This window comes from Leptinotarsa decemlineata, unplaced genomic scaffold (assembly GCF_025532065.1).
Source record: "Leptinotarsa decemlineata unplaced genomic scaffold, Ldec_3_MD MMD2_tig00026369_RagTag_RagTag, whole genome shotgun sequence".
NCBI classification, from domain to species: Eukaryota; Metazoa; Arthropoda; class Insecta; order Coleoptera; family Chrysomelidae; genus Leptinotarsa; species Leptinotarsa decemlineata.
The window spans coordinates 1,261,148-1,283,389 of record NW_027412709.1 but is presented as its reverse complement, the minus strand read 5'-3'; the positions used below and the strand labels follow the sequence as shown (position 1 = coordinate 1,283,389).

The window sequence follows — 22,242 nt, the reverse complement described above, 5'->3', positions numbered from 1 at the left end:
CACGAATGTTCCTGTTGATAAAACTCTTCAAATTGTCAAATCCAGGTTGGAAAATGACTCAACTTTAAAACATCGAACGAAGTTGGATGTTAATTCTATATTAGAATTTTTAAAATTATGTATAGACAAAACCTATTTTCAATATAGAGATGATTTCTATCAACAAGAATTTGGCATGGCTATGGGTTCCCCTTTATCTCCCATCTTAAGTAACATATATATGGAGTATTTTGAAGAATCTTTTGTTGAAACTTATCAGAATGGTCCCAAAGTTTGGTGGAGATACGTTGACGATATTTTTGCTATTTGGAATAGAAATAACGATGACCTGAATGCTTTTTTGAATTATATCAACGAGCGGGAGCCGACAATAAAATTCACAATAGAGATTGAACAAGATGGTCGACTCCCTTTCCTTGATGTAATGTTGGAGAAGTCATCAGATCAACTTGATACAAATGTTTATCGGAAGAAAACACATACAAATAGATATCTCCACTATACATCAAATCATCATGCGAGTGTTAAAAAAGGTATAATAAATTGCCTTTACAAAAGAGCTAAAATGATATGCAACTCAACTGAAAATCTCAATAAAGAAATATCATTAATTAAATCTGTTTTGAAAGATAACGCTTATCCAGATTCTTTCATAAATTCAACAATAAATTCAATAGAAAATAAAGAGTCAATTAAAAACCAAACGAACATACAAACAGCTTCACAAATTCAACAACATCCAACTCAACAATTACCGACTCAACATCCAACGACACCTTTTACAACTAACGTTATACCTTACATTCCAAGACTATCTGAAAAAATAAGACGAATTGGAAATAGATATGATGTTAGAACTACTTTCAGAACAAAAAATACACTGAGATCTATACTCACACATACAAAACCCAACAACACTGAAGAAAAAACAAAAAATTGTATTTATAAAATACCTTGTTCTTGTGGTAAAAGTTACATTGGTGAAACCTCAAGACCATTGAAAGTGCGTGAGAATGAACATCGAGATTATATAAAAAATAGACAATTGACAGGATCAAAATTATCAGAACACATTTTAAAATCAGACGGTGAACATCGGGTGGAATGGAATAGGACAAGAAAGATTACCAATGAGCCTCATTCTAAGAGACGTAAGCTAAAAGAATCAGCGTATATTCTCATGTCTGGAGAGAATTGTATCTCGAATAGCTCCTTAGAAATAGATCGTACTTGGCTACCCATCTTGAAGAAAACTTTGGATAGTGGCGAAATGGCAACAAACTGATATCGGAGAGTACCTTGTATTACATCGAATTTTTCAGTTGTCAATCAACAACATTGACATAATTTCATATTTCAAAACTTCTTTGACATCTGTCGAAGAAGTAAAGAAATAAGCTCTCAAAAAAGGAATAACTGCATATTTATTCGAATTTTTATCCATTTCTGAAGACGGAGGCAGATTTTGGCCTCCGAAACGTAAAAGATAAGTATAATTTCTTAATATTTTTTTGATAGGCAAAATTGTGAAATACGACAAGTTACTGATAAATAGAAGATTTTTCTTTGTGAAAAATACTTTGATTTTTACGCAGTAACTTATCGGGGTAAACTAAAAAGTTTGCCCTTCTACACTTGTATAAAGTTCTCCATTATAATTTTTATATTTTTTCAGATTGTGGAAGGTAACCATTACCCAAAAAAAGGTCGATAAAAAACTATCAATTATATTATGAATAATATTCAGATTTTGTCAATCTTTTGTTCTAAAGTCAACATAAAATAATGCAATATACTGAATTATTAGTATGCTTTCGTATAATATACAGTTATTTTACTTATATAAAATGATGTATACATATACAAAATATATGAAATAAAACAAACTGATTACAAAAAAAAAGATTTAAATTGAAATATTAAGTCTTAGTTTCAGTTAATTTGCGTGAAAACTTGAATGTAATTCCATTATTTTCATTAAAATATTTACGCAATTTGATTTTTTTTCATCTGGCGGCACTTTATTGTTGAAATCATAAAAAAAAATTCTCATGGCTATATCTGTTGATATAGGGTGTTTTTTGTATATATATGTATATATATATATATATATATATATATATATATATATATATATATATACATATATATATATATATATATATATATATATATATATATATATATATATATATATATATTTATATATATATATATATATATATATATATATATATATATATATATATATATATATATATATATACTTATATAATGTACCACTGGGCATCCGGTCCAGCTTCGTTGCAGTGGGCTTCCGGCATATGTACGGAGTATATAAGTGAGTTCTCCAAAACAGGTTACATGGAATCCGTGACACATAACAGGTTTACTAGGCGTCTGCAAAAACTACATACGCTTAGGTACATCTAAAGGATTACACAACTTCCAATATAATTATTTGCTTTGTTCGTTTTTATTTCGTTTCTAAGGTTTTGAGTTCGCATTCCTGACTTTCGGGTGATACACTCAGCGTCCATTTTATGATTATTATTTCACTGTTTCGAGTATCTCGAGAAATTTTAAAATATTCAATGACATACGATGTTATTTTAAAATTTTTTTTTATTAAAAATTAAACTAAAATGTGGTGATCAATAAAATGAAATGATAATTTGTTAGCAAATATAAAGTGCACTTATTGATTAACAAAACAAACATGGTAATCCAAATCAGAAAATATTTCTAAGGGAAGGGCGAAAATACAACCTGAACTAACAAAATTATTTTTATGCAGTTTAGGACGGCATAGTTCCCTTACCCCCTTAGCCCTTCATTTATTTATTTTTATTATATTTGTTACAAATATATACTTTAATGGAGTCCCACTTTCTGTCCTGAAAAACTCCAGGGTGCTGTTGCATCAGAGATAGGACTTCATCTTTTCTAGGTGCTCTACATTTCCTCAGATGATCATTGAAAAAATTTTCAGTGAGTTTCTTTTCCTGTTCAGACCATTGTTTCCTTAAAATTTTTGGCTTTCTCGGACAAGAGACAGTCTCCATTTGTAGTTGTTCATTGGTCGATGTTGTAGCAACGGATGTAGTGGGCCACTTCTGGGGCCTGCCATCCTCAACTACATTTTCTTCATTGTCACTTTCCAATTCTAGAATGCTATCATCAACATCCAGCTGAGAAAGGCTTTTGCCTTTATATTGTTGAATTGATGTCTTTTGAGACATCAGAAGAATTTTAGAGACTTTTGCAGTCTGGTATATGTCAGATGGCAGTCTATACCACTCTTGATGGGTTTTAGTGGTATGGCCCATAAAACTTGCTAATTGCTCTAAATCTTCCTGATCCATCCTCAGTATCTGCGAAATCGTGGCCAAGTGCTTCCGCAACTTTGTTGAAGTTAAGGAAGCAACTTTTTTTGGATCTCCCAATGCTTTCGTTACATGTTTTCGAAAAACATGATAGCCACTTATAGGTCCATCTGTACCACATATACTGAATAAATATGGATTATTGGCTAGACAGAAATTGCTTCTAAATCCGACAGCGATATCCAAGGCCTCTTTAATGTTTTTCTCAAAGAGCACTGGTACACCTCTGCCTCGTTTTCCACGTACAACAATACGTTTTAATTTTTTGATGCAGATCTTCTCTGCTGGTGATAGCAGCATATCAAAGTCGCCCGATTCTATCTCTTCGTTAATGTATCGTTCATAAATATCCAGTGGAATCCTCTGAAGCTCTCCTACTCTTCTTTTATTGAACAGTAATAGACTACAGTATGCTGCTTCTATAATAGCCCTAAATGCATTTTCGTTTTTGTCATTTTGTATGAGATGCTCCTTGGCCGCGGATAATATGCTCTCCAGATACACTTTGAGCTTCTGAAACAGAAAAAAAAATATGTAGTAGCAATAGTGAGGCATGCAAAAATTTCATATTGGTGTTTCTGGTCAAATAAAACAACAGCTCTTGCTTGTAATTGGTTTTGGGGAGGTTTCGACCACAAACTGTGCTACGAGTTTATGGAACATTGGTTCCAGGATTTTATGAGCTACATATTTCCAAAAATTCACATAAAGTAACCTTTGGGCTCTTTAATGAAAATAAAGAAGAATGTATCGACACTGACTAAGCATTATCATTCTGAGAGAACAAGATAGAAATATGCAAGTGTTGTTCAGGAAAAAGTTATAAAAGCTTTAAATACCTCTAATATTTCTAGAAGTGATTAAATATCGATCAGGAAATCTTGGAAAAGTTAACAACTTATTAAAAGTGATGCTTATGCAACGTTCAGTAAATTTTCACCTGAAAATAGGTGATAGTACACAAAACAAATTGTTGTGCCACTGATTGAAATATTGTCGAACAGTTAGTGGTTCATTGAAGGGGAAATAATTTGAAAGCTCATTTCGGAATACAAATCGAGTATAATGAGTCTGTTAAAAGGTACTAAACTCTAAGATTCCTTGAAAAAGAAACTGACACAAAAAGCATTATAGTCAGAAAAAGGATACAAGATTCAATTTTGAAACACTTATTTACCACATTAATCAATTAATAAAGAGACAAACTTACTGCCAAATCTTCAGCAATTGGTACTATCGTTGGTTTGTTAAAGCGCTTTACATTGATGTTTTGTGCAGCTTCAGTCGATATTTCGATGGCCCATTCTTCTTCTATCAGTTTCTTCATGACATTCAATTCATCCAGCTTATCCGAGTTCATATTTTCTTGTACCTCTAAAGAGTAATATGCTGCAATAGCTTTTTTTATCAAGGTCCCCATTTGGAGGGCAAAAGAAGGAGAACCAAATGCCTTTTGTCCAGCATCGTAATTTGTAATACTTTTAACAGCTATAACTATATACTTAAATTTCGTAGGGTGTAACAGAGAAGCGAGAGTAAGCGACTTGTCTTCCAGTATTTTTCTAACTTCTATCACTATTCTTGCCAGCCTTCTCATATAACGTTTCGCTACGGAAATTAAATGTCTTTCTTTATGACACTTGACGTACCTTCGCCCAACTTCGCATATTATTTTGTCTCTTTTTGCGACCAAAGACACGATGTCAGCTTTTAATGACTGCAAAACCCCGGATATTCGCAAAGGATCATTTGGTCCGAAATATCCAGCTAGTAGGGTCTGGCTGTCTGACTGATGTCGATGGCGCCTATTATTGTTCTTTTTTTCTGCATTTAGGGAACAACGAGCAACGTGTCGTCTCAATGTATTCTTCATATAGTATCCTGAAATGAAACAAATTGAATTGAAAAATACAACAATTGATTTCAATTTCAAATATTTAATTAATATAATATTAATTGAATGCTGAGTTATTTTTCAGAGCTGTAACCACACAGATACATATTTTGTTTTCAAAATGAAGTGGCTTTATAAATTAACTCTTCAAATCGACAAAAGTAGTGTTAATCGTATTGACTCAGTACGCATTTATAAAAACCCTTGCTTGAGAAGTAAAAGGTCGAGATCTCACATCTTCTTGTCCAAACTTACCTTTACAGTGAATACAAGGGAGTAGCGTATCACTGGATGCTCCTTTGTTATTATCAAATTTCCGTTTTTGAACAGGTATGCAATTGCCAGAGATAAAGTCCCCTTCTTTTCTTATTTTGTTGATAATCCTTTTTCGATTTGGATCTTTTTTATCCAGCGCAAGAAAGCGTCCCACTTCTAGTTCATCACCATGTTGCCTCTCTAGGTGTCTTGCAAAATTGTTCACCTGCACATCACAATAGGCACAGTGATGTTTTCTCCTCCTTTTATAGACCACACTATTCTCTTTATCTTGGTAGGTAGTTGGCGTACTTGTACAGGCAGAGGAAGTATTATCATAATTGTCGTTTGCAATCATATTACTTGGATATTCTATAGACTTTAATGCGGTGAAAATACCACTCTCAGACGTCATCATGGCAACTTCGCCACTGCATTCTGAAATTAATTAAATTATGTTATTTGAGTTGTATGAATTATAGTATCAGGTAAGAGTGCTCTGTATTTCCCATTCTGCTGAAATGCATTCGTAAAAATTATATTCGGTTGAATTTCTTACCCAATTTCTCTCTATCTCGGTTAATAGTAGGCGTACTTGTAATGACATTAGAGTTACTATCATAATTGTTGTTTGCAATTGTTTTGTCTGCATATTCTACTGGCATTAATGTGGTGAAATTATCACTCTCGGACACTATTATGTCAATTTCGTCACTGCATCCTGGAATGAATTAAATAGGTTATTTAGCTTCTTTGTTTCATATTACATAGTTCAGATGCTGCGTTTATCTTACATTACATTTGGTATAAATATGACCAGGAAACGGTAAAATTAAAAATGTTAATAAGCTCATGATTTTTACTTTTGTAAAATTCCTTATCAGTATTTCGGAAAGTAACAGCTTACCTCCCATGCTAGCAGCCGAAATCGTCTGTAATTGAGCACTTCTTAAAATAGTTGGATTCACTTCGAGGTATCCAGCCACAGTTTCTTTTGATCTATCGGCTGATGTATCACAATAAGAACTACTCGTAGTAGAACTGAAAACATATTCGCTTCCGTCGCTTTCCGTAAAGCTTTCTTCAGAAATATCTGAAAAATTGAGAGATGTTCAATATACTAGAGACACCCAGTAGATGAAAGTTTCACTATACTCAAATCCACGCAACGCCTGTACTATACCTATTTAGAACAATATTAGAAAAGCAAAATTTTAATGTTTCCAAAATTCTAGATACAAAACATCCATTAATAAAACCCGAAAGCATTTTGGATATCACTGTTACTGATTATTGTGAACCTTTGTTTTTTAGTTGTTAAGAAAGTGGGTGTTTGTTCATTGTAGTTCTGTATGAGTTCAAGAGAGAGAGCACTGTCGTGACGGTCTCTCGCACTCATACAGATCCACATTGTGCAAGTGCTTTCACAAAAGCTTAGAATAACAATGACTTCTGAAACGCTTTGGGCTTTTGTTAAAGAATGTTAAAGAAAATTTTGGAAAATTAAAACCAATAAAGTCAATTCTTTATATATAGGGTGTTCCGGGAGGAAATGGACATAGTAACACGGTAGGTACCTAGTATGAAATGAGGCCATTTTGTCTTTGAAAACAAAGATGCATATAATAAAAGTATCTAATTCAAACCTAAAACTATTCGGACAGTTAAAATATTCAGAGCCGCACTTTTTCACTTTCACTTTGATATTTTTCAAAATCAACATCTTTCAAGTAATATATTGAAATCTATGACTATCCACAAAAAGTCAATGAATGGAAGTTATTATATATAATATATATAATCAAGCACCCTTCTAGTAAACAATGGTGTAGGGAAGTTATTAATGGCAAAAAAGATTGACTGCACCTTTTTGGCCTTTCAGTAAAAAGGTATTATTTATTCAAATTATATTAATATCTATTTGTATGGAAGAGCAGGAGGTTGTATGGAAGAGCAACTAAGTTGAATACCGCCTCCTTGTTGCGATTATGTGGTATGTTATATGGATTTCAAAATAATAAAGACACATTATTATTATTATTATTATTATCTGTTAATTTCGAAATAAAATTCCCACAAATTGAGACGTTATTAACTTGATTTCATCACAGTATTTTAAAATGATGGAAAGTTTTGAACTAAAAATGTTTTATCACCTCAAAATTCTAGGGTTGGATTCCATTTTTTCGTATTTTACTAAACGCAGCACCCTTTAACTCTTGCTCCTCATTTATTATTGTTTTTAAGAACTATATCTTACCAACTGAAGCTGTTCAGTAAGACTTAGTAGTCTCGAAATTTGACGTCCTATATCATGTCAATATTAATTGAAATATGTTAACAAAGCTAACACATATTCAGATTCAAAAACTGGTTGGTACATTTATGTGGTTTAACCAAGTTCTACCACTAAATTCTGACATAATAAAATTTTAAGTTCGACCCTGCACACTACTCGAATTGAGTAAAATTGCGTTATAAAGGTCATTTCTCCTCTACATCCGAAGTCATGATATACAAAATCAAATAGTAGGAAAAAATGTTTAAAAAATCACTCAGAAAAATAAATGGGGTGCATGAAATTACTTTTGCCTCTTATTTATATATATTTTTGTTAATTTTTTGGTGATACAATAGTAGTAAAAGTTACAGAATGTTGTACTTGACAAAGTATAGTTCAATAACGACCATCATTCTGCAAAACTATGATTGTTTAAAGCTGAAAAAAATCAACTCTGGCCCTGGAGTTTCGACCCATTTGATTTAGCTTTAGCTCAGTCCCAGATAGTTTTATTATTGTGCAAATATCATTTAAATCGGTTAAATAATTCTAAAGATATGTGATACTTAAGATTCGGTACGTTTTGATAAATTACTTTGTATATCAGAAAAAAATAGGTTTAGATTATTTTTGTTTTCAGATACAAAAAGGGTCACAGTCAATTTGAACTTACTATTTCCATTTCCTTCTACCCGTATAATGTTTGTCCGCTTATATCAACAAAAATATTTCTTTTAAAAAAGCTTGTATGGACTTTTCTTTCTCAAACTTGTCCAAAGAAACTAAAAGAATTGTTCGGAGCGGAAAAAGCAATTTTTGGAATTAGTGGTAGAATTTATTAAAATATTTAGTACACGGAAAATGTACTTACCCATATTTTTTGCCGCTGCCACCATGGCATGTGTTCGTTTCCTAAACGAGTACATTACAAATCACAACAAAGTACCACTCACTACGGACGCTGAGTAACAAATAAGGAAAAAACCACGAATTTTTCTACACTAAACACGTGCAGTGTTGTCTATGGGTATATAATATAGAAGCTCGGTGAGACTGTACAATGAAAAATTCCTTATGCGGATATCCAAAACATGTGATTGTGCATCTTATTTCATTTTGTACGTAAAAACACTTGTAGTAAACGTTTCTCGAATTTACTAGAGGCGTACGGCAGTGTTCGAAAAGTACCTCCCTCCTCAGCCCTAGTCATCCTAATGACTTTTTTTATTCCCCAATATTTTTGAGATCAACGTTTCCCTCCTACCTTGTTGATAAAGTTTTGGTGATTTTGGCGTTTTAATATAATATTGTTACCATTTCTTAGTACATATTTCAATTTTATTAATTAGGTTCCTAAATCTCAGAAGAGTTTCGTTGATTTTCCTAACATTATTTGTTACACATTTTTTATTCTGATTATTCGTTCAAATTCATTTTATCAATTTTAATTTTATTTTACAAATTTCAGAATTGATAATGTTTATTATCAACTAGTACGATATGAAGATAAACGAAATTAGGTTTCATAAAAATAAATTCTACAATAAATGTTCAAAATGACTTCCATTGACTTTTATCATATTTTTGATCTCTTGTAGTTAAATATGTTAATTTCAAAATCATTTTTTTAAAAATAAATCTTCCTTTATCTCGGTTAGGAGGAATATTTGGTTCAACTATATATTATTTACACACCTGTTATACATTTTAAAAACAATCACGTTAACAAACAGGTCTGCAATAAGCAAAAGCTTCTGTTTTACGTAGATTCAATATTAAACTATCTTTTGTCTCTGTCATAAACAGTAATAGTAACAAATTAATATAAAATATAAATTAATTCTATATATTTTAATTCCAAAATTCCAATTATTCAACTTGATTTAACAGTTCAATATGAAATAATCCAAACCCACCGTTAGTACGTCCTTATCTGTAAATATATCTTATGGTCGCAGGTATACAATACTTGATTTCTAAAACTTCAATTGTATATAAAAAAAAGGATGCTGAGATGTCCGCTAGAGTATTACATACGATAAGTGTTTATTGTTCCCACCAACAATAAAAACAGATTTCCAATTTCATCACCTGCGTTCAAAAAGAGATGCCGAGTTAGCCGGTATATCAATGGCGACAACAACTGTATGTATGGACGCACAGTGAAACCACGCCATGGATTATTATATACATCTGTATAAACTGCAGCGCCACTGCGGTCGATGCGTCAACCCGAATTTATACGGATGTCTTGGTTCCGGCTCAGATAACGTCCATCGAGATTTTTATATTTTCGGACTCTGGATGCTATCATGATGCCTTCTGTGATGTTTTTTTCGGGGAGGTCACTGGGCGTCCGTATATCGGACGCAGGGTGACAGCGGACGCCAGGTGAACCTACAATTTTACACATAGGATGCACGATTGCACCGTATATATATATATATATATATATATATATATATATATATATATATATATATATATATTTATTAAATATATAAATTATTTTTGAGTTGGGTATTTCAGTCAATATCTGGGGGCTATGGAAACACTTTTTTTTGTTATTCACGCTTACGGAAATATATTTTTTTCCTTCATCAAGAATATCTACAAAATAAAGATCATGCGAATATTATACAGTAATAGATATGTCACAAAAGACTCACCAAAGTTAGTATACAATATAAAAAATGCATATAAATCCAAACATAAAAATGAAAAGTCAAATGCGTTTTTATGCCTATTGGGTATCGTCAGTACCGGGAAGGCGGTCCATGAATGAAGACAAAATGTTAAAAACGAAGAAAAGTACTTAATAGAAATAACTGCGTAAACGCAAGCGAGACATAATTTTTACCAAATACCACACATATTCAATTTGGATATTTGAAATATGTTCATCTGAGAATAATCCAACAAACTTTTCAAAATTAATATTTTTGATAAATGATGTGTAATATTTTTTTTTTTTATTTTTGATCTCCATATGTTAGATTTGCTCAAAAATTTAATATATTTTATATATTGAGTACATCTTTGAGAACTCTAAATACGTCTCTTTAATACGACTTCAAACAAAAAATACACGGCTGGTTAGAGTTGAAGTGAGACACACTGTATACTGAAATTTCGAAATCTAAGTTGGAATTTCACACAGTAGCTTACTGAGAAGCATACACACACATGCTATACATCAAAGCGGTAGTCAAAATTAGAAATGAAATTCTTGTATGCCAGTAGTCTTATGATTACCATAATACATAATATTTTACACACTCTATATTCATCTTGTATCATCCTCAGTGTATTTCATTTATTTTGTTGATTGTTCTCGTCAAAATTCTCAGCGAATATTTATTATCACACTATCCATGATATTGAATGATGAACAAACCTGTTGATGTCGTAGACGATCCGCTAGATAGTGAAGCTGAATGAGGTTCTTGATGCGGTTTGCTGCTATAATGAAGCTGCTCAGATGAAAAACTCTTGCGAAATCCGTCATTGTATTTGAATTGACGAGGATGTTCGTTGCTTTGGTCTACGATATCATTATGTTGCGAAGCAGACCCTGCAACCTCTGGAAATGGTTTGTGATGCGGTTTATGCGGAGAAAACGATCTACCTCTATCGTAGCGGCGATATCCTCTGCCGCTATCTGTAACCGTCTCTGGTTGCAGAAAGTATACTGGTTTGAGGATCGATGGATCACCTGCAAAACGGTTGTTTTGAATATCTGTACCTACTAAAAATAAAGGTTTGTCCTCATCTTTTTTTCAATTTTTTTTTTCCATTCAGAGAAATGAAATCAAAGAGGATCAAGTAGCAATGCTGTTAAAATATACAACGCAAATGAATGACTGAACAGAACAGCACTCCTTCGATCCTCCACCATTCGATTACAGTTATTATATCGAAAATAAAACCATTCAAACCGAATCAACAGAACTTCCACAAAACAGAAAGAGAATTCCTGAAATTTTGTAAATCAAATACGGAAATGATGTTGCCACCTTAACTTCACTTTATAATTGTATCTCTCTTGAAAAACTCACAGAGGTATTATCTTCCTGATATCGGCAGGTTTATCGCTATCACCAATGTTATGTCTGTGGAGTTTTTATTATTAATATAATTGCTATTCTTATTCAAGTTCGAGTTTAAAAGCTGTCATACTCAAGGTGACATTTCAAAAACTAGTTAACTGTTTGAGAGTTGAGTGTTCTGAGTGGAAGTGTAAAAGATAATTTATTTTTTTATCGCTAAGCTGAATGAAAACTTATCACAATGAAAGGTTAATATTTACTGAAATGAGTCTGTGACCGAGAACATTATCCGTCATCCTCCTACTAATTACTGAAATGAAGTTGGCCTTACCAAGACATGCTCTTCCGTAGAATGAAGCTGAGAAATTGAAATAACCAACTCGATTACCAAATAATCTGAAATTTTTGTTTTTTTTAAAAACATCATTAAAAAAATGCTCTAACTTCTCAATATTTCTGCAAAGTGACCTGAAAAAATATTTATTTCATTCCTGAACTAATTCTTGGCCCCTTTTACAAAGAATTCGAGAAGTTTTATGCAGATTCCCTGCTGATAAAAAATTACACTATGAAATAGTTTTTTCCCGAATTATTTCCTGAATGTATCACCTACAAAGTAAATTTATCACACGCGTATTTGAACTCCCTTAAAACCTATTCAATTTCTTCAATTGACTAGAACTGTACTATTCACGATACTAATTAAACAATTTACACTAACATTTTTTGTTTCTAGACGCGTTTCGCTAACACCGTAGCTTCCTCGGACAAACGTGTTTTCTGTTCGCTGGACTGGAAAACATTTAAACGTTTTTTGAAGTCATTAGGATGCAGTCAGCTGAAGAAATTCATTCATTCCAATAGTCACTAATGAATAAGAAAAAACGCATAAGCTTTAGTGCTGACCGAATATTCACTATACACATACTCAACTAATTATCATCGCATATTTGGAAAATAGTCACTTACCCTTACTGTAATTTTTACTATGAGTTGTTCTTGGAAAGATAGAAGAGTCAACAGCCCAAATTTGTTGATTTTCACTGGCTCCATCATCCTGAAAATGTAGGTATCGATAAAATAAACGGAATACTTTTTGAATAAAACCACGTACCAACACAAAATTGTTCAAAGAAATTGGGCGCAACGCAAACAATCTACACAACAGCATTTCACGATCTAACGCACTGAATTGCATGTAATTGTAGAAAAATATAACGGAATAAAAAAGAAAGTAAGGACATTGTTTCAGTGAGCTTTGGTTGATCGATATATTCGGCTACACGTCAAGTTACAGTATACTCGCCCTTAGCGTGACATCGCATGATAACGTTTTGTGACGTCACGCGACTTGATGCAGAATTGCCTTGACATGCCACCTACAAGGTGAATTGATGAATTTGCATTTGTCAGGGGTATTTTCATATCCACATTAATGAGTCTTTATTCATACACGGGATAAATACCAATTGATTTTCAAACCTAAAATTTCACACTCCTATTCTCAACTTGAAATGAAATCGAATAAAAAAATGTATATCACGTTCTATCGAATAACATTATTATATAAGCTCGGGCAGTACATATCACAAAAATAAGAATAGATCAAATAACAAAAGAAATTAACGAAATAAATCAAAAACTATTTTTCAGCATTGAGGAAGAAAACAACTCGAAACTTAATTACCTGCACATAACCACAACAAAACACAATTTCGAATGGCAATATACAGGAAACCTACACAAATAAGCTCCACCATACCCGCAAGTTCAAACCATCCACCATCACAAAAAATGGCTGCCTATAACCCATTCATATATAGAATGTTAAGGATACCACTCAGCAATGAAGCCCGAAACAAAGAACGGAAAATCATATACCAAATAGCGAACGAAAACGGATACACCCAAAAGACAATAAATAAATTAGAAAACAGAATAAAAAAAATACAAAACAAGCCATCACAACAGACAAAGCAACACAACGATGGACAGCATTTACGTACGTAGGACACCAAACCAAAAAACTAACAAACATCTTCAAGCCACAAAAAATAAACAGCTATGAAAAAGAAGAAGACAAAGCCCAAAACGGGATATACAGTATACAATGCTCGGACTGTAACAAATTCTATATTGGCCAAACTAAAAAAAAACTGATGAGCACAAAAAGGCATACATAAACCCAATAGTATATAAATCAAACCTCGCAACACACGCCATACAAAACAAACATAATTTCCCCCCACCAGAGAACATAAAAGTCATAAAACAAGTCAATACCGCATGGACATTTGGGAAAACTTAAACATCAATAAATTTAACAGTTATCAAGGAACAAGTACAAATCAAAACACAACAAGACCTAACATTCAATATATTAAACAAATTAAGACCCACTCCTAGAAACAACTGGAACCACAAAACAACTGGAACCACAAATGTGCGGTTGGCTTCTGTTGTTGACTCCGTGCATATGTGTTGTTTCCTGCTTTCGGCAAACAAGTGTTGCCCATCTTTTCACTTGGCTGCACCGCGCTGATGAGGCCAATAGCCAGAAACACGTGTCCGCGGTTTGCCTCCTTTTTTTCTTTTTTGAGTGTTGTGTGCACGAATTATTTCATTCTTGATTTGTATCATGCACACTCGAAGAAAAATCTGTATATATATATATATATATATATATATATATATATATATATATATATTTAGTTTTTCATTATTAATATAAGTTACAAAAAGGATTTGTAGCTTTATAACTCCTATTTAATTATATGCGAGCGCTTTCGACAGCTGGTCGTACTGTCATCATCAAGGCTTTACTCAAACTGAGGCAACTAGCAGAGGCAACTAAAACAATGCAAATAATTTCAATAGAACTATTATTATTATTATAAATTTTAAACAACAATAATATTATAGAAAATACAAATGGGTACAAAAAATTACTTATTGAACTAATTGAGATTGTCGAACCTCCTATATTTCAGTACGTCGTCCTCCACGTTCAATACAAATTATGGTCCTTCTACTGACATCTGTAAGTGCATTTTTAATAAATCAAGGATTTATATTTGCACAGCACTCGCGAATGGTATATTCCAGATATTATATGTCAGTAAATGGTCTACTTCGGTACACTTTTTGTTTCAGGTAACCACACAAGAAAAAGTCTAAAAGCGTCAAGTCGGGTGATCTAGGTGGCCAATAATGTTCCTAGTTACGTCCAATAACTTTGCCTCTGAACATTTGTTGGAGGGACTGTTTTACAGCAACCGTGTGATGTATTGGTGCGCCATCAAGGTGATACCATAGGTCGTATTCAATATTTAAAGGCATATTATCTGAAACTCCACTAACCTCATCATTTAAAAGGTTGAGATAACCGGCGGATGAAAAATTTTCCCTAAAGAAAAATGGCCCAATTATTTGGTCGTTAAGTATCTCACACCATACATTAGTTTTGAATGAACACTTATCACCACATTCAACTGTGAAATTGAGATTTTCTTGGTCCCACCATCATCAATTTTGAGAACTTACCGTTCCATTTGGAGAGAACGTTGCCTCATCTGTCCATAAAATTTTATATACGAAAACTACATTTTCTTCTATCTCTCTCCTTGAAACCAGAATGCAAACACCAAACGGACATCAAAATCTCGTTCTTTCAATGTGTTAATAAATTTTGGTTTGAAAGGCCAAAATTTATTCTTTAATGAAAATTTTTTAACACTTTTTTTCTTGTAATCGGTATTTTGTATAATATCGGTTATGCTCGTTTATCTATGTTCAATAACTTTTAAACATATGTTGAGTTGGGCCTCCTTATCATATTTACTTGGAGTGTGCTTTTTCTCAAATTGATTCGCTACGGATCCTGTTTCTTTGAATTTCGACATTATCCTTAACACAGTAGTATGTTGAACATTTTTTCCTGGCTGCCGCTCATTGAAAATGTTAGCTACTTGCCGGTATAGTGTATTCTTACCACATATTAAAATTATTTCTCTTCTTTCCTGAAGAGACAACATTATTGCAACAATAACTGTTAAAAATTTGACAAGTAAATCAACAACTTGACACTACCATAGCATGCATTTTGTTTGTCAAGACCTACTTAAAAATTTTATTCAACGTGATTAAGCATCCTTACCGCCTTAGTTAGTGTTTATAAATAATCTGTGAATACTGAATATTGAAATTTTAATATAATTTCAACTGTAGTAATTTCATTAATACTTATTGCAGTTTTTGAGTTGTGTCTGCTTTTTCAAAATTGAAGGTACTAACGTTTGTTTAAGAAAATAGCCAAGTGATTGAAACTTCGCACCAGTCATGTTAAAATTTTTATAGTACATTTTTAATTTCTTTCTAAAAATGTCCGTATAAGTAAAAATTTATCAGAAAAGTTAAACTCAATGATGAGTTTGTTATGTATACATGAATTGATGACAATTAACCGAACTTGTTTTTTAAAATAAAGGGGATATCTGTCAAAAATAAGCAAAACGTTAACTTTATCCTAGTTGCATAAAATTTGGCATATGGATATAAAATTGCCGTAGATACAACTTTTTCAAGCAACTTTTTGTTGAATTCGATCTAGAAATGCACTTTATCAATTTTTTTCGAAAAAAAAGGTGAATTCAACAAACACTGAACGTCAGTGGGTCGCTGTTGGCCGCATCATTTCAAGTTGAATTTGATGCACAAACAAGTGCGGAAGTTAAACAACTTCATTGAAACTTTTCGAAAAAATGTTTCCCATATGGTGCGCACTTTAATGGTGACACTGTATATATATATATATATATATATATATATATATATATATATATATATATATATATATATATATATATATATATATATACACATATACATATATGTCCATGCTTCGTAATCCCAAGGATCAGATACCACTGGAGTCACAAGGAGTTGTATGGAGTACCATGCCATGATTGTGACATGCCTTTTTTTATATTTTATACTAACTTTGGTGAGTTTTTGTAACATATCTATTGCTGTATAATGTTCACATGATCTTCATTTTGTAGATAGTCTTGATAAAGGAGAAAAATATACTTTCCGAAAGCTTGAATAACAAAAAATAGTGTTTCCATAGCCCGCAGATATTGACTGAAATACCCAAATCAAAAATAATTTATAGTTATATAATAACCAGTCAATTAAATTTGACCTTTCAATATATATATATATATATATATATATATATATATATATATATATATATATATATATATATATATATATGTATATATATATATATATATGTATATATATATATATATATATATATATATATATATATATATATATATATATATATATATATATATATATATATATATATATATACAGGGTGTTTCGGAATTCGACGGACAAACTTATACCACGTCATTCCTCTTGCAAAATGATGAAAAATGAGGTAGGACATGTGTGTCCGGAAATGAGCCGTTTCAGAAATACAGGGCGTTGAAGTTGCAAAATAAAAAGACCCTTTTCGTCGTAGCTCCCGGACTAAAAGGAATAAATTAATGAAACTCAGCAAATCGATTACGAGCTAGAATGTGCTTCCTCCAGTGGTATGTTTGCTTCAGTATCAGTAGCCAGTGGCGTTCCAGCGGGGTAATAGCTTATATTTCCCCCCTTATTTTTTACGCCACTGACTTTATATCCACAACCGTCTTTTTTTTGAATTCCTTGATCAATTTTACGTAAAAACCAAATGAACATTCACTATGAAAAAACCAGTAGTTTTCGAGAAAAATTGAGTTGAACTGATAGGTGCATTCTCATATAGGAATATTAATAATCGAGTAAAATAATTGAAATTCCAAAACCGAAATTATTTGAACTCTTTCATCATTCTACCATTCATTGTGTGCTTGAAAAATTATTCACTTCGGCAACATATTGCGGATTTTCTACCATTTTACCAACTTTTTTTGCAGATATGTTGTGAGCCCGCAGACCTACTGAATGGCTTTACCTCGAGATTTATTTTTTAATAAAATGTTCCATCCAAACGATTTTCAAAGACAATTACGAATAGTTGGCAAAACTGAACTCAGAATGTTTTATCGAATTATCTTCTCTCACTGGGTAAAAATCCAAGTTTTATCGATTAACCAAAATACCATTACTTGTTTCAACCTTAGCCATCTACAATGTTTCCTGGGCATATCTATTATAGTTTTGTTAGATAACTGTACCGATATTCTCGAGTTCTTCAGCCACTGGTTGAATAGTTTCAGAATACATTCACGTGACTTATAACAATCTTTGATCCACCTAAGCAATGAGGATTACTTTATTCATTGACAACAATAAATTTGTTAGGGGGCTGTGGAAATGAAATGAGATTCGTATGACACTTCCAAGTTAACGTAGCTCTCAGAAAGTGTTTGATTGTGTATTTCGTATAATAAAAATGAATTTTACATTCGAAGAGTTAGCGGACATGCACCTTATTTAAGGAAAATCGGGACGAAATGGAAGGTTGACACAAAGAATATATCGTGAAAATTTTCCTGGAAGAAATAGAATTCCTAATTGGAAAACGTTCGAAAACGTGGACAGAAGACTCAGAGAAACAGGAAGTATTTTAATTACCAGAAGGAATGCAGGTATACAGAGAACTGTAAGAAATTATATCACAGAAGAGGAGATATTGAACTATGCTGCTGAACATCCGTCTGAAAGTAGTAGATCTATAGCTAGAGTGCTGCATGTGTCTTCATCATCTGTTTGGAGGACTTTGCATGAACAGCAGTTATACCCATATCGACTGAGAAAACTTCAGGCACTGAAACCAAAGGACTATCCAGATCGAATTGAATTTTCTCGATGGTTTTTAAGTATGTAGAGAAATAATCCGGAATTTATCAAGCAAGTGTTATACACTGATGAGGCAAAATTCACAAGGGAAGGTATTTTCAATTCTCGCAATAGCCATATTTGGGCCGAGGAAAATCCTTTTGCTATTCATCCTCATGGCCATCAAACAAAATTTTCATTGAATGTTTGGGCAGGAATAGTAGAAAACCGTTTAGTTGGTCCTTATCTTTCACCAGATAATTTGAATGGGGACAATTATAGCACTTTCTTGGGAGAAGTATTGCCTGAATTGTTAGAAGATGTTCCTCTGAATATCCGGAATGGAATGTGGTTTCAGCACGACGGTGCTTCTGTTCATTTTTCGTTAGCTGCTAGAGAGTACCTAAATCGGAAATTCGGTGACAATTGGATTGGTCGAGGTGGACCCCACAAATGGCCTGCCAGATCACCAGATTTGAATCCTGTTGACTATTTTCTTTGGGGTCATATGAAGTCACTGGTTTATGAAACAGAACCAAAAAGCCTAGAAGAATTAGTCGCCCGCATTCAAGCTGCATCGATAACGATTGCCGAAAATTTAGAATCATTTGAAAAAGTGCGATTTTCTATGTTGCGCCGTTGCAGATCGTGTATAAGTGTTGACGGAAAAAATTTCGAACAATTACCCTATTGATTATTCATCAGATGTTCTCATTATTATTCAAAAGCACATTTGAATTTTCAATGTAAATTTCAAAAAGAAATTCGTGTTTATGACTCACTGTTCTAGAATTTCAACAGTATTGTTTCTTATCACATTATCTAAAATATGTGTAGAGAAGGTATATTTTGAACATGATATTTCTACTCAAAGATGAATCATGAGTACCGACATCCAACTAAGAGTTATGTAATTAGCTGTAAATAGACAACTTCCATTTCTTCATTTATTTAAAAAACTTCATTTACTGACTAGAGTTAGCGAAGATCTTATCAGATGGTTATTCAAATAAATTGACTTCTTCCAAATACATTTCTTTTTTTCAGGCGTATAATTAGAGTCTACTGGTAAAATTTTGTTTTTCGGCTTCATCTGTGAAAAACACTGTATACTTTGAGAATGTTTTTCATTTTCTTATTAATGAATATTCTTCAAGATATTTACGATTCTACAAAGAGAAGTGTGATTTCACGAATGGGAAAGACAGGATAATTGTGAACAAAAAATAATTTTCCCAAAATCCAGAATAATGGTGTTATTTTAGGATTATTGGAGCCTAACTCAGTCGAGATTCCGAATGATCGCAAATTTTATTTGGGGTCACTTTTTTTCAGATCACAAAGTCACTCGAAGATCTGAGAACAATGAAAACATTTCAACAATGAAATCTATTGACAAGCACGAAAATAAGCCTCAAGAGTTATGATTTGTCATTACAATATGCTAAACATAACAAAAATTGGTACGATGATAGAAAACCCACAATAATTACCATCACTTGCAAGCGCTAAATTAATGGTAAAATCATAAAAGAGTTCAAATAATTTTGGTTTTGGAATTTCGATTATTTTAATCGATTATTCCCATATAAGAATGCACGTATCAGTTCAACTCAATTTTTCTCGAAAACTACTAGTTTTTTCATAGTGAATGTTTATTTGGTTTTTACGTAAAATTGATCAAGGAATTCAAAAAAAAGACGGTTGTGGATATAAAGTCAGTGGCGTAAAAAATAAGGGGGGAAATATAAGCTATTACCCCGCTGGAACGCCACTGGCTACTGATACTGAAGCAAACACACCACTGGAGGAAGCACATTCTAGCTCGTAATCGATTTGCTGAGTTTCATTGATTTATTCCTTTTAGTCCGGGAGCTACGACGAAAAGGGTCTTTTTATTTTGCAACTTCAACGCCCTGTATTTCTGAAACGGCTCATTTCCGGACACACATGTCCTACCTCATTTTTCATCATTTTGCAAGAGGAATGACGTGGTATAAGTTTGTCCGTCGAATTCTGAAACATATATATATATATATATATATATATATATATATATATATATATATATATATATATATATGTATATATTGTATATATACATATATATATATATATATATATATATATATATATATATATATATATATATATATATATATATATATATATATATATATATTAATATAGATATAATGAAAATTTGACTTCGCCATTAGTTAGTGCTTGAAAAATTAATGAAAAACTGTCTCTTTTTTTTATCATGTGCTACTCTCAATCTGTTAAATTCGACATTTTCTTCGAAAATGCTCAAAAAATAATTTTTTTAGAAACTTCGAAAAACGCCGAAAGAAAAAGTTGTTCAGTTTTCAATTTTATATCCTTCCTTGAAATTTGGACTTTTTTTAATGGACTTTTTTTAATTTTTCGAATCTTTCGCTCTATCGATTCGAACGAAACATGATTCAAATTTCATATTTTGATGAATACGAGACTTCAATGTCATATCACCTACAGAAATTCGTCTTTGTTGTTGCAAAGTTCACCTAGTTTTTTCATTTCATTGTTGAACTGATTCGGATCTTCAATTTTGATTTTTATTTACTTTTATTATTTTTCCGAGCAATAATTCAGTTATAAGCTAATCCAAAATATCATACTTTTCTCTAAAATAAACATTAACCTACAGTTTCATAACTATATTGAACATGATATGAAATTTCGCGATTTTAAACATTATAAGACTAATGCAACATGTCGGGAAGAAAATAATAGGTACTGATCAAATCGAAATGAAATTTTCCCTTAGTAGGCTTTTGGTTAATGTCAAATTATTGCGTTTAATGAATCGAGTTGTTTTGTATTGCTTGTATTTCCAGTCACCGGCATCCAGGAAGAAATATTCACTTTAGTACCGTGGAAATAATATTGAGAAACTGACTCTGTGAACAATCGTTCACAAAAAATGTATAATGAAGAATAACAACTCAATGTTGAAAACGAAAAAACTGATATTAGGAGTATTATTACAGAAAATTTTAACGCAGACATGTACATAAATTTCATTATGAATCAGTTGTCTAAAGTTTCGGATAATCTGCCTGTGTTAGATGAAGTTTGTGGTATCAGCTTGACGGGGTACTGATCCACCAAACGGTAGAAGTGAAACCGTGTCTCAGTCAGATGTTTAGGGGCAAAGTGATAGAACGAGATTGGGAAAATCTCCACCGGACTTATCTCCGATGGACTTTTTTGTATGGGGTTATCTGAAACAAAAAGTGTATAAGCACATACCATTTGCAAACAAATAACATATAGAGAATGTCATTCGGGAGTGTTCTGCTAACATAAATCTTCTATTTATTAAAAATGCCATAAAGTATGTGAATGAAAGGACTATAATTTGGATAGAACGGGAAGGACGGCATTTTTAATGATGAATTAGGGTTCTTTATAAAATTATTGAGATAAATCAATGGATGTTATAATGGTTTGTTGTGAATTTGGTTATAGTTATTTTGGTTTAATGTTATT

General features: G+C 32.3%; 2 protein-coding genes across 2 annotated transcripts in view; both read right to left on the bottom strand.

The window, feature by feature from the left end:
* Nucleotides 1-22,242, bottom strand: part of LOC111515144 (uncharacterized) — a 181,998-nt gene that overhangs the window by 84,229 nt on the left and 75,527 nt on the right. Inside the window, exons 9-10 of the mRNA XM_074185243.1 lie at nucleotides 12,835-12,922; nucleotides 11,214-11,531 (exon numbers count right to left, since the gene is read on the bottom strand). Of these exons, the coding sequence (XP_074041344.1) occupies nucleotides 11,214-11,531; nucleotides 12,835-12,922 (406 nt within the window). The remainder of the gene's footprint in view (nucleotides 1-11,213; nucleotides 11,532-12,834; nucleotides 12,923-22,242) is intronic.
* Nucleotides 2,256-10,158, bottom strand: LOC141486765 (uncharacterized). The gene is made up of 5 exons (XM_074185279.1): nucleotides 6,443-10,158; nucleotides 6,095-6,256; nucleotides 5,536-5,973; nucleotides 4,597-5,267; nucleotides 2,256-3,899 (listed from the first exon to the last, which is right to left on the bottom strand). Exons 1-5 carry the CDS (start codon nucleotides 6,447-6,449, stop codon nucleotides 2,838-2,840), a joined length of 2,340 nt encoding a protein of 779 aa, XP_074041380.1. The 5' UTR covers nucleotides 6,450-10,158; the 3' UTR covers nucleotides 2,256-2,837.

Excerpts from the sequence above, each read along its gene's own strand:
- LOC141486765 (XM_074185279.1), bottom strand. Across the intron at positions 5,268-5,535 it reads CCCTTGTATTCACTGTAAAG|GATACTATATGAAGAATACA; the intron begins GTAAGTTTGGAC and ends GTTTCATTTCAG. Across the intron at positions 3,900-4,596 it reads CAATTGCTGAAGATTTGGCA|AAGCTCAAAGTGTATCTGGA; the intron begins GTAAGTTTGTCT and ends TTTCTGTTTCAG.